At 34.0% G+C, this 13556-nt stretch overlaps 1 protein-coding gene across 1 annotated transcript; it reads left to right on the top strand.

Annotated features, from left to right (window-relative positions):
• The first annotated feature begins 3546 nt into the window (after positions 1-3546).
• On the top strand, positions 3547-7782 carry LOC128992685 (uncharacterized). Its single transcript, XM_054416388.1, has 2 exons — positions 3547-3878; positions 7444-7782. Exons 1-2 carry the CDS (start codon positions 3873-3875, stop codon positions 7765-7767), a joined length of 330 nt encoding a protein of 109 aa, XP_054272363.1. The 5' UTR covers positions 3547-3872; the 3' UTR covers positions 7768-7782.
• Positions 7783-13556: the final 5774 nt, after the last annotated feature.

Consider the following 13556-nt stretch of genomic DNA (forward strand, 5'->3'; position numbering starts at 1 on the left):
ACAAATGCCAACCCCTTTTCGTGCCAATAACTTTGATAGTCAATATCATTATCGTCTTTTAGTGTAAAAAGGTTAAAAAAGCAGCCTCGACAATACTTCATAGGACGTTCTGTTTGTATTGTTTCATAGTAGTCCACATTTATATGACAATTATTACCATAGTAATTTCGACTCCAAAACTCTGGTTCCTCCAGAGGATGGTTCATGAGCATGACAAACTGATAACTATCAATTTGCATAAAGTCGATATCTCTAAACTCATAACTTTTTATTAAATCTCTGTTGACTGTTGTAGTTTTTATCCAAGTCCGTTTAATAGAGCTTCTCAACTCTGTGTGCATGAGGGAAGGGAGTATCGAAAACATTTCGATATCCTCGATTCTTTCGTATTCTTTTTCATATGGAATAGTACGGGCAACGGCATCCATACTCAATGAATACAACATTCTGACTACTCCTAAAGAGTGCTGATCAACCATCGAGCTAAGACTGACTACAATCATATTCTGACGATCCTCCATCGTCATTTTGACGAGCTCGATAATGCCCATACGCCAAAGTTCTAATTTTGTCCTGCAACACTATGCGTTTGTTATCATTGGCTGACAGGGAGAGTTTATCAACTGTTCTAGAGGTGAGTTGAAATGTCTTGCTTCTTATCTGGTTAAATGTCGCTCTGTACTGTTTATCTTCAAACAGTGCCTTCTTGTAGTGATCAAATAAAATTTTGTTTTCGACATAGCGTTTGCTTATTCCCTTACACTTTTTCTTTGCCGTTGTCTGTTGGCTGGAGTTAAACCTGTAGCAGTACATTTTACAACGCAATCCTACGTACTCAAATAGCTGTCTTCCTTTGCATTCATCCTTAAATGTGCCTATTTGAGGAATCGCTCCTTCCAGCCACAGCTCATGCTCCTTGGGATAGCATGACCTATCCAGTACATCTCCCAATCTTTCCTTCAATTCATTATTTAGGTTTAACTTGGTAATTATGGTATATAATAGAGAATCAGTATCAGAATAGTTAACATACACTTCAAAGTCTGGCGGAGCTAGTTTTTTCTTCATAACCATATAATGAAACCAGTTCATATGAACTTTTGCTTTGTCGAGAACTACTGAACCAACATAGACTGGCTTGTTTAATACTACCTTTTGTCTTCTTAAATGTACCGCGATCACACCATCAGCGATAATGCTTCTGTCAACAAATCTTGCTTGACGTGACAGCTTCTGGAACGCTTCATCAGAAGTTACTATTCTAATATCTACACGATTGCGCACGTTTTCTAACGTCTTTCCAAACACACTATTATTCATAAACTTGTAGAAATTTTTGGAAAACTCATTCGTAGATTCAGCTCTTAATGTGGTGTTTTTGTCGATGAACTTTTCCATCCACGGCGACTGGGAGAATCGCAACGCTCTGTGAACTTTTGTAATTTTCAAGCCTAATTTGACTGCCTGCTGGAACACTGTATAGTGAGCGATATAGTGTTTTTTATCTTCAAGCGTAGCAAGTAGTTTTCCCTGATTATCCACATCTTTTTGTTCTGGTAGAATGGGGAAGTCGTTCATTAGATCGTGCAAGTGCTCTGGCACTGTGACATCACATTCTAGTAAAAGTCCATACGGCGAATCTTCAGGTAAGTTTGACCAATTAAGATCATCAACATCATTTACAAACTCAAAATTTCCAGTTGGAAGGTGTTTTTTCATTTGGCTTCCATACAAGTTTATGCAGTCCAAATACAACATATATTTGGTTTCTTTGTTTGGATCATAGTCTTCGCTGTTCTCTAAAAGTGGGTTGTTGGCTTTTTCATAGCGGTGGCAGCATTGTACCAAACCGCCTCTAATCGCACTTTCAAACATTAAGAAATGGTCATAGTTCGTCAACAATTCCAAAGTTACACCAGTCATACGTAGCATACTCTGCCATGCTAGACCTGGCGCTGTAAATGAATGACAACAGTCAATGTTATAGGTGGCTACACAGTTTTTGCGAAAGCATTGAATTATGTCCATTAAAAGACAAACATCCAATAACAGATAAAAATCATGGTATTGTCCAAAATTTTTCATTTTCATTGTATTCCAAGTGTGTTGGGCATGTTGATATTCTGCATCCGTAACTTCCGAGTCATTGAGAGCATTGTAAAAGCTTTCACGTGGTGGCAGTGCTTCCTCACTGAATACAGCAAAGTCTTTTACATAATCATAGGGATAAATCCCTTTTCTTTTAATCAACTCCACATGCTGTTCTGGCACAAGTTTGGACGACTCTACGAGTTCCATCGGTGTGAGATACGAAGCGAGATTCGCAAGGCTGTCCGCCATTAGGCGAAATGAATCCAAAAACCTAAGCCACATCCTCCCAATCTTTATCGATATACTAATGAATCTTTCTGAATTACTAGGGATCACTTTTATTTCACTGTTGGGTAATACTGCCAAGTTCTTAATAATGAATGCTTCGTCGTATGAAGAAAGGTTGTGAAAGTATATTGGTATGAAGTTTGGAAGTTGACAGCGGGTGTTACACAACGAGCACAAGGTATAACGGAACTGACCTGTTATATGGTCGTGGTCCCGGCATTTCCTTGACTGAACCAATGTCTCATCAAATGCTATTTCACACAGCTCGCAGTTTGTCGCTTCATCATGCTGTTTCTGTTGTTCATCATTTAATGCAATCATGCTCACATTTTTAGTGTACAGCTTTTCCACTTTTACAGCTAGCTCCTGCATTTGTAAAAGGAATTCTTTTGCAGCCGATTCCGATCTGTGTATGTAGGGTGAGGTGTTTATCTCAGCTTCCTCTAACAGCTCTTTGGGAAGGTTACTTGCTACGATATAAGCAAACGAGTTCGCCTCGTGCCGTTGATAGGCATTGTCTGTCGAGGGAACTGGATATAGTGTTGATTCGAAGTCAGCTGTGACTACAATTGGTACTTCAATTTGCATCTCGTAGCTAACAAATCTAAGTTTGCTTTTATGCTGCTCCGGCAAAATCACTTCACTTGGTTTTGATTTTCCACAGAGCATTAAATGTTCACTCAACCAGTGCTGAGGTGTCGGAACACAGCGCCTGTTTTCTTTAAAGGTGCTACACCTTTTACAGATTGTAATTTTGTTGCTGCCTTTTGTAATTTGTGGCTGCATAAGCTTTGTGAAATTCAATATTAACGTAAAATGAGCCTCTCCTTCATCATTTCTAACGAGGAGGAGATCAAAATGGTCTTGCTGCTCATCAACTATCCTGAGTGGTGTAATATGGGCATTTTCGTCCAGTTCGAAGATGTTTACGCTAGTGTTGATGTTTTGTTTTTCAAATTTTTTCATTTGTGAAATGGGCGTTGGAAATGAAATACCATCAAAGTTGTAATGTGTTTCACACTCCCTAAAGCTATGCTCAGTAAGCACTGAGTCATAACGTATATTAGGTAGACTTTTGGCTAATATACAATACATGAAACAACAATTATTGCTGTTTTTTACATTTAAAATGCATTTCCTTTTAGCAATTTTTGGGGGCAGTGGCAGATAGCCACTTCCAGCAGGCAATGCATATGAAAATTTGCTTAGTCTAAGTGTGAGGCTCTTTACCTCATGCAAAGTCCATCCACTGCCTTTCGCCTGCGCTTCAGACTCCTCACGAAGCAGTTTGCTGGCGTCCTTCTTCAGCAGCTCTTGTAGCTCATCACAGGCGCTGTGTATAAGCCTCGACGTGGTCTTGAAGTTCATAAGTTCGCAATGTCCTTCAGGATGGCAGTAGACGGCCTCCAGTACGACGTTGTACTTGAGGGATTTGGTGACACGCAGCTCATCTTGTAGTATATCGAGCACCACTTCGTTAGCAGCTTCAATAAATGGCGGTAGGTCCTTGTAGAGGTTTTCATTATTTTCTATAACATAGTCTTTGGCTGATTGAAGACCTTTTTTTAAATACCACGTCAGCCTTGTTGTTGAACTTGTATGTGATGATGGACTTGACAATACACTAGTCACAGGACGCTTAGTCACCTTTGGAGGTGGTAGTTTTCTTTTCAAGCCACTGCCACTGGGTACTGCTTTAATTTGCTGTGGAGGTGTCTGAATTGCTGCCTCGTGTGTCTCTCGTCTGTTGTCATTGTTGCTCGCTACTGCTGATGTGAAGTAGTCGTTCAACGCCAAACACATTTGCTGGTGACGGCTCCTTGCGGATGCACTAAGGAAGTAGGCTTCTCGACAGATGGCACATTGTAGATACATCTAAAACATTAATTTCAAACATTAAGTACATTGCTCATGGTCTGCTATAGTTCTATTATATTTGGTTTGAGATTGTTTACGTTAAGTTTTAGAAAAAATACATTAATTTTTAGCACTTACCTATTTTATTATTTTAATTTAAGTTTTATTGCCTATGTTATCATGTTCAGCATGAGATTTTACAATTCAGATTCTTTAAGCTCATATTACACGCATTTTGTCTTTAGTTGTGTGGATTTCTTGCAACAATGAATGTTGCTTATATAGCTGCATGGTTTAGTGTAGTTTTTGCTAGGACAATATGAGGTATTAAGGGGCTCTTTACATTCGACTATATTAAGTTGTAAGCTCTCAAATAATAGTTTACTAAACGTAGTACCAAGAAGATATAAAACTGACAGGGCTTTCTACTTACATTGTTGTAGAAGTTTTCACAGCTAGACTGCTCATTAAAGGTTTAACATCTAAGTGGAACTTTGCAAGACGGCACGTGGGGAATGACTGCTCACTTCTAGCGCTGTAAATGTAAAAATAAAGTGTCAGTTGTCATATATAGTAGTTTCGTCAATACCAAAAATAAAGCATACTCCTTCCTAAGTAGATTTTTCATCGTTATATAACAACTGAAGCCAGTTAGTTCTATCCACTGCATAGATCGTCAAATCAAAATCAAAATATCTTTATTCACCATCCATACTTGATTAGTGTCAATATGTTATATTTAAAACGTTTGTGATATAAGCTTAAAATATAATCACACAAAATTTATATTAACAATATCGAAATACCGAACAAAACTTAAGTTACAAAGTTTAGTTTTAAGCATTCGTGTTTTTCTTTACAATTTTTTTTCTTGCCAATTTAATAATTTTAAACTTTGTTAATGCGAATAAAGTGATTTTTTCATAGCCAATAATGCATTCACTAGTTATCTAGCCTAACAATAATGCGGAAATCATAGAATTACACATGGTAGAGAGATGGTTGTGTCTGCACTAGCAAACAGAGACAGCACTCAAGAGTTAGACACAAAGAACGAGCTTTAAAGTTGCTTAATCTATGCATATACTAAGCTACAGCTCTAAAGACAAAATCTACACTCATTTCTAAGCATGATTTATTTATTTATTTTTCTTATTTTGCTAGCTTAACTTATGACAAAAAAAAATGCGTATATGCAAGTTTTTCTAAAATAATCCTACATGCTTGCTAAGTTCATAATACCTAATGATTTTTCTTTCTGATAGATATTAATTCGTTTTTTTTTAGTACGTTTTCTTTCAAAACATTGTAGTATAGAAGTGTTCTTAATTTTTTCTATAGGGTATATAGGTTAAAAATCATTTATTAAGTAATAAAGACTAAATAGTGAACATATATATTTTAATAGATATATAGTTAAAAGAAATATTTATTGACTTTTATTTATGTACCTACATCCCTAGTCACTAGGGTACTTTATATTTAATAGCTAGTTATTTGAACAAGGAAGAACCCTTAACCCTTGGCTAGCGTCATGATTTGTCCAGTAAGAACAATATTAAATGCAAACACACACTAGCGGATTATTTATTTCTTTTTACACAAACTAGTTCTTGGTGACATTTGAAATAGAATGTTTGTATTGATTTGAGAGAAGAATATTTCAAATTGTATATAGTATTGATTAAGTGTATATTCAACATATAATCATGCGATAGCCAGAGATTGTATAATTAATCTATATTAATCGTATTATTAGAAGTTTATTTAGTCATATTTATTTATTGAATATATAATTGGTTTTTAAAGATCAACGTATTTCTAATCAAACAGATTTTTAGACATCTTTTAATATTCTAGCTACATACTTCACTTCAGATTTCTAATTTAACGAGCATTACCACGTTTTACAACACTCAGATTTGACATTAAATAATTGTAAATAATTTTGTAAGTTTTGAGTCTAGCTATTTAACGTTGCTCTTATGGTAAGGAGAGCAAGGAGTTATAGGAAAAGCTTAAATCTTATGGTCTTTTTAAAATCCTAGCAACTATATTGCAAACTACGATATGTTTGTACTTACAACTATGGAGAAGATGTTCTGGCATCACACAAGCGTAGACGACTTCGACTGATGCACGTACTGCCCCGGACGCACAAACTGACCGAGGTGCACGAGTTACTCACAATGCAAGCTGGAGTCGAATACAACTTTGCAGTGCCAATGGGCTGCTTTTATACAGTTTGTGTGAGGTCAGTGATTGTGGGGAGCCAGGATTGCTTATAAGCGGCATAAGCGTACATGGCTGCACAGTTCTCTGCACGCAACCGAACAGGTATGTCTCGTGTGCTTATGCATTAACTGTGAGAATAATCTTACTTGTATGATCTTTTAGTTTGTATATGCTTATTTAGCTTACACTTTTCTACTATTACTATAGCTCCATAATTGTATTTTCTAAGAGTGCTAGTTGTATATTCTTATTTGTTGCTGTGCTGATATTTGTTTTGCGTTAATGCATAATGATGCATTACTCTCATACCCTCCACTTACTCAAGGTTTCCCCCCTTTGTCTGTCCCAATATGTGTTTTTCTCTACACTGCTGCGTTTGCTATACTGTCTTGGTACTGCCTACATGTTATACTGACTAATATTTCTACTACTTGTTATATGAAACGGTATTCCTGACACATGATACAAGATAACATTGATTACAATATATCCATATGTTGTAGTGTAACAGTTTTGCTACACATTTAGCTATTTAGAGCTATTTGTAATATGTATATAGTTGCGCTACGATGGACTGCTATGTGTATGGTATTACGCTCTACTAATCGATATATGCAGCGATATACTTGTTACAATCTGCAAACCTTACTTGTTATATTTGTATATTCTAAGTGCAACGGTTTTCTATACATTTAGCTGTTATTACTAAGCTGTTAAACGTTTTATATGTATCTAGTTGCCCTCCGCTGCGCTAATATTTCTATGATATTACACCTTGCGTTATATGCTGTGACATACTTGTTTCACGCAGCAATCTTCAATTGTACTATTTATGCTGTAGTGCTCCAGTTGTTTATGCATTGTCTATTAATGCTAAGCTAGTTAACTCGATAAATTTTCATTATATCAGTACTCGGCCTATAATATGGCATACTATTAGTACGACTTTTAAAACAGGATATTTTTTTATAGATCATAATCATGGCCCTAGCAGCAAAACTCAACACCCTGGAGAAAGGACCATACCTCCCTAAGATCGACGTTTCGGCGCTTACTAACAAAGAGGGCTACTCCATTGTGGCAGGGAGGGCAGTAAACACCAAATACGGAGCGTCCATCGTCCTAGACATCCATGTGCCAGAAAAGAGTGCCGACTTCTGTATATTCTTACCAAAGCGGTTCAGCGAGGCGTTGAGTTCAGATGAACTGAAGGAAATCGCTGAGAGCAAGGCATATCGGGTTCAATACTTGGGGATGAGCGGGAACTCTCCGAATATAAAAATTTGGAAACAATAAATGTTTGATATTTGCTCACTGAATACGTATTTAGTTTATTCAGTCCTTTTTTAGTCTTAAGTACTGTATGTAGATGTAGACATGTGTATTTTACGCAAGCGTTACTTAACTTAGTGTCAGCTCTCTAGGTCAGACAGGTTGCGCTGAGTTGCATTCATGACCTAGTGCGCCGAATTGAAAGTGAATTCACTTTCTACTGCAATCACTTGTACAGCCAGCCATGACATTCACCTCGCACTTATACTCGCAACAGCGGGCTGGTAATTACAGCTCTGCTGTAACCTCTACTTGTCTGCTAACCAATACTTACATACTTCTTATATATACAGTGCTTAGTGCCTACAGTCTACACAAACTAACATACAGTTTTAACCTGCACAAGTCGTCGTCGCTCGCTCGAGGACAAATCGTCCCCTGCCCACACTCGTATACTCATTCCCAACATCGCTGTCACTTTTATTCGCCGGAGAAAAAATCAGGCAACCCTATCTACTATGCTACATAATAAAATTTATTTCAAAGCGGTTTCAACGAAAACAAGAACTAAGAAAAATGCAAGCTTGTTGAGAACCTTGGTGCGTAACTAAGATTAATGGCAAAGATAAAATCCAACTCATTTTCCACAGTGAATTGATCGTAACATGCTCAGCTTTTGTTACCCCTATAACATAAGCCATGTTGACAGCTTCTGCTTTTTCTGATTACTTCAAACAAAAACCCCTTGTACGGTACAATCATTGCCTTCAGTTATGTCATGTTGTCAACTTAACTATTTTATTAAACGTTATTTAGTTTGTTATTATGTTATCCAGTGTAATTTTAGTTAATGGCATAGTGATAATCAGTATTATCGTACAGTACTGCTAATTAGTAAGAAATTGTCGCTGTTGGACAAAAATGTCAGAATAGGTAAAAACATAATAGCATTAAAAGTGCACCGCTTAGTGGCAATGATAAGAATGTATAAAAAACTGTAAATGTGTGCATATTTAATGATCCTTGTAAAATATTACAATCTTTTAGAAATTATAAACCTTTTGAGTCCCTTACATTTTTAATAATTAAATTTAAATTAATATTTAAACTATGAAATATGAAAAACATATTGTGATGATATACATAATTGTTGTGTAGGTTTAGTGGAGATTATGTTAATTACATGTTTAATTTCCTTGAACTGAATAAATCAAATTTGCTTCACCATTATAATAATCGGAAGCGGATTTAGCCTCGTGGGTGTTCTAATCAGTTTGATACAGTTTTATCTTATTAATATTAGTCACAATATAATACTGTACTATTCAAAAATCTAACTTTGTTATAATACGTAAACCACCAGAAAATAATGCAATAGAGAGTATTTTTTTACGAAATCCTTTAATAAACGAGGGATTCATGTTATTACAAGTGTTCAAAAACAGAATATGAAATCAAGATAGTCGCAAATTTAGGTTAACACGTAATAAAAAGATAATGGAAGTCACAAAAATCCCCACTGCAGCAATTCTGCGGACAAAAGTGATGCTGAAGTTAAATAGAGTACTTTTTATTATATATTTAAAATAATATACATATTCATATGATTAGATAAGATACACCACATTTAAAATACAGTACATCGAAACTCCATTAGTGTATTTACCCTATATAGTATAATAAAAACTTTAGCTCAGAAAATGCATATTCACTGGGAGGAGAATTCCCTATAAATGGGATTGTGGCAAAAAATAGTGGAACACAAATTGCCAGTCACTAAGGATGACCACACACTTTCCTAGCCCCTGAGGCCAGGTTTGTTTCATTGTTGGGTTGGCAAATAGAAAACACTTTTTTTAATGTGATATTATAAGATGTATAAATGTTGTGTTGTCTAAGTCATAATCATGTTGTAATATATCAAACTGTGAGATTATCTTCTTGCCTTATTGGATATTAATAATTAATGGCCAAATATATCAATCAAAACAAACATAATTTGTTTATTTGTATATGAGAAAAGGTTAAGATAATCGTACTAAGAAAACTGCCCTGTTGATTTAATTGGTCTTAATTAGAAAGACTCCAAATTTATTTTATGAATTTTTTTCAAGAAATAATTTGATTGGACGACATCATTTTTTGGGAGAAAAAATATTAATTGGATTCAGTCTCTAAAGATGGCGCATTGCCTTCTACACGCAAATATATTCTGGCCTGTTACCTTCCACCAACATAAAGTAGTCACGGTTGGGTTGTTCACCGTAGACGATCCACTTTATGTTACTGTCCTTAATTAACTAGAGCAGCCATTACAATAAACTCGGCAATTCATCGGAACATTGACCTGATTATATACAAGAATTTTTGGAAACAATCTAATGCCTAAAAAATACAAACTTGGTAAATTACCCAGTTGTATAAAATGCTACTCTTTTTAAACAAACTTAAATAAATGCTTTGTTGTAACAAAAGCTGTAAAAGAATTTGAGTAAATTGAAAAACAAACTCATCGTTGTTAGATAGATCAACAAGATAAGCCATTGAGAACTAATTATCCCGCTTACCCTTAACACTAAGCTTGATTTGGTTAAAAGCAGTTTTATGTATGAAACAATAAGCCTCTTATGAGCAGATTAGCCTGGTTTATTGTAGAAGCTTTCGCTTAAACAAATGTATTTGCTTTGTAGTGATCTATTCGCTGACAAGTCATATGTAACATGTACTTATTTAAATTATTGATATATATTTTAAAATATAACCAAGATAAATAAATTACTTAGGAATAAGGATTTAAATATGATATCAATATGAAATAATAATAATAATAATAATAATAATAATAGTAATAATCTGATTATTTAAGAAAACGGCACTTACCTTAGCGATAATTTGAACTTTTTAAACATTTCCTGACATCCCTTGGCATTTAATTTTCTCTAACAAAAGATTCGTTTGAATATGCAATGGAACTGTGACGTGTCTCATTTAGATAAGTAAAGTTTCCAGATCTAATGGCTTGTTAATGAAACTTGTATTGTTAAATGGTCATTAACACCTGAAAACTTTGGTTATTACGAACATAATTTACCTAAATATTTATGGATCTGACACGAGTATACAATAACACACATTTTGAGAAAACGAAACGAAACGAAATAATGAAATGTATTTATATAAACAAACCATGTATATAAAACATAACAAAAGCTTTATTTACATAAGAATGCATAACAAATTCATAAAATAAAAACGAATGTTTTTACTCAATTACCTAAATATAATTGTATTACATATAAACAAATAATAAAAGGTAAAAAATATTAGATTTTCAAAATTCAAAGTTAAATCCTGTCCTACGTTTGAATTTTCATTACATAATTATCAAGTAAAAACAGTTATATTATTAAAAAATTACTTAATTTTTAATGTTATATTTTATTCTTGATTTATATAGTTTATTATTGATACGTATTGCTTAATTATCTATTAAAACTGTTTAGTTAGTTTATGTATTTATAAATAAATATTCAATCATAGTACTTAATATTAAAATAAACAATAATAGACTCAATATACCGTACACGCATGACAAATTGTTGAAATTTCCAATAAAATGAAACAATAGCCGTTATCTCAGTTACGTAAATTAAATCCTTCTTTCAATACCAATATGGATTTAATCCTGCTTTTGAATTTGTAATTGACATTTTGAACTGAGTAGAGCTCTAATAGATGCCTTCTGCAATTCTTTAACTATGCTGTACTACAAAATATTTAGATTGTGATAGGTTAATGTTGTATTTACCTAAACAGCTTTATATAAAAACTTGTATATATAATTTAGAAAACTAAAAAAATGTGTTTAGTTTATTTATAGAGGATCGATCAAAGATCCAGTGATGGTACCAACATTTGTTTATAACAATTTTAAATTTAAATTGTAACTAATCAAAAACCAATACTTCTGTTGAATGATTAATCACAATCAGTAACAACAAGAGGTAAACAAGAGGTAAAACAATGTGTAATATAGAATTGTATACAGCTTAGCCTACTTTAACCTGATTGATGTAAGTAAATTATTATTTATAGTATGGTTTATTGTAGATTCGTAACTCCCCAAATACACTTAAACAAAAGGAACCGTTGAGAGGTAAATGGGTATTTGATTAGTAGTTTATCCTCTGGCAACTTTTTAACTCGAATAAAATGGAAAATTTAATCACGGGTCACTCCTACAATTGTTCCTAATCCTTCATTGCACGTCCCTTTGAAACTCGTAATTTTACACTATTATTTATGGTAGGCTTTTGGTAGGTGTTCTGTAGTAGAGACAAAAAAACTCGTCTTAAAATATTTATAGGGTGAATTTAATTCAACCCAAGTGGGACCCGTGGCCTAATGTAAGCCCCGAATTAAACTATCACGTCATTAACATATAGCTATAAACAATTTGTTATTTTATTTTAACCCATCATTTGAAGGTTAGAACTAACGTGCTTTAAACACTAAACCTGCTCCGCCCCGTGTCAATCAGGATAATTTCCGCAATTAAAAGGTATACAATTGGTTTGCATTATTGGTTGTGGCTGGTGTCTGAACAATTGTTAATTATTGGAGGTTTTGTTAATTTGTAATTACCAATAATTGTTCACAAACTGTAGAAAGCTATTTCAACATATTAGCAAAAGTATTTTTTTACCAAAGGATTGAGAGCCTTTGTATTGTATCGAGATTCAGGAGGAAATATTTTCTTCAGATCACCAACCACAAAGACCAAATCTTGCATCAATAGGTTGGGTTATGCAAAGATTTTCGGGGGTTTCCTTTCTGATCCTTGATGCATGATATTTAACCCACACAAAACGTGAAAATTGTTGAGCTTGCCTTTTTAAATTATTTTAAAAATCAAGTTTTTCTGGAGCGTAAATGGATATTTTGAAATCCATGAAAGCTAATCAGTTGAAGCTCATATTAGCAATAATGTTATATTCAAGTACCTATATTCTATTAGACTATTTATAAAGGTAAGTTTTATCCCGTGAAAGTTTAATCATAACATTTTACTTCTGTATGGTAGGCTTTAATTATTATTTACAATTTTTTATTATACAATCCATGACGTTAAACAGATCACGATAAAGTCTTAATCAGGATTGGTTATGATAACCTGACACTAAGGTGGTATTTAGGTAGAAATCATATCAAATAAAATAAGAAAGCAAGTAATGCACTGTAGTTCTGGAATAAAATGAAATCACCAGTATATCAAGTCAGTTTAGCAGTTACAGCTTAAGATTTCCACTCTTAGATCTTAGTTTTAAATGAAGAAAATTAAACCAAAAATATCATACTAAATATAAGCCAACTTCACAATCATTCAATCCAATACAAATAGCAAACATAACTAAGTCTCTTGCCTTTGGAACAAAATATCTCGATGTACAAAGAATGGTGACCGGGAGCCAATCTTTACGCGCTAACGATTTTCCACCTGATACCCATAAACATAAGTGTCCGTAGTATTGGCTTCTTTGTCTGTGACTTTCAAGCATTGGGGTTCTTCGTAGAAAATAAATAAAACGTGCTGTATCGGAATATCCTATGTTAAATCGCTTCATCTCTTTCATGTTACAAAATCCGATTATCCAACTAAGTTTAATTATCAGTTGACCCCAAATAAATTGAGTGCTATATAGTTGAATTCATTTCAACAAAAACCACTGGAATGATATGTTTATTCATTATTAGTCTTAGTAGATCTTAAATGGAACATTGTAAAGAGTGCCATATGTCTCTGGAGACGAAAA

This window comes from Macrosteles quadrilineatus, unplaced genomic scaffold, assembly GCF_028750875.1.
Source record: "Macrosteles quadrilineatus isolate MER2022 unplaced genomic scaffold, UCM_ALF_1.0 Scaffold_4__1_contigs__length_99947679, whole genome shotgun sequence".
NCBI lineage: Eukaryota > Metazoa > Arthropoda > Insecta > Hemiptera > Cicadellidae > Macrosteles > Macrosteles quadrilineatus.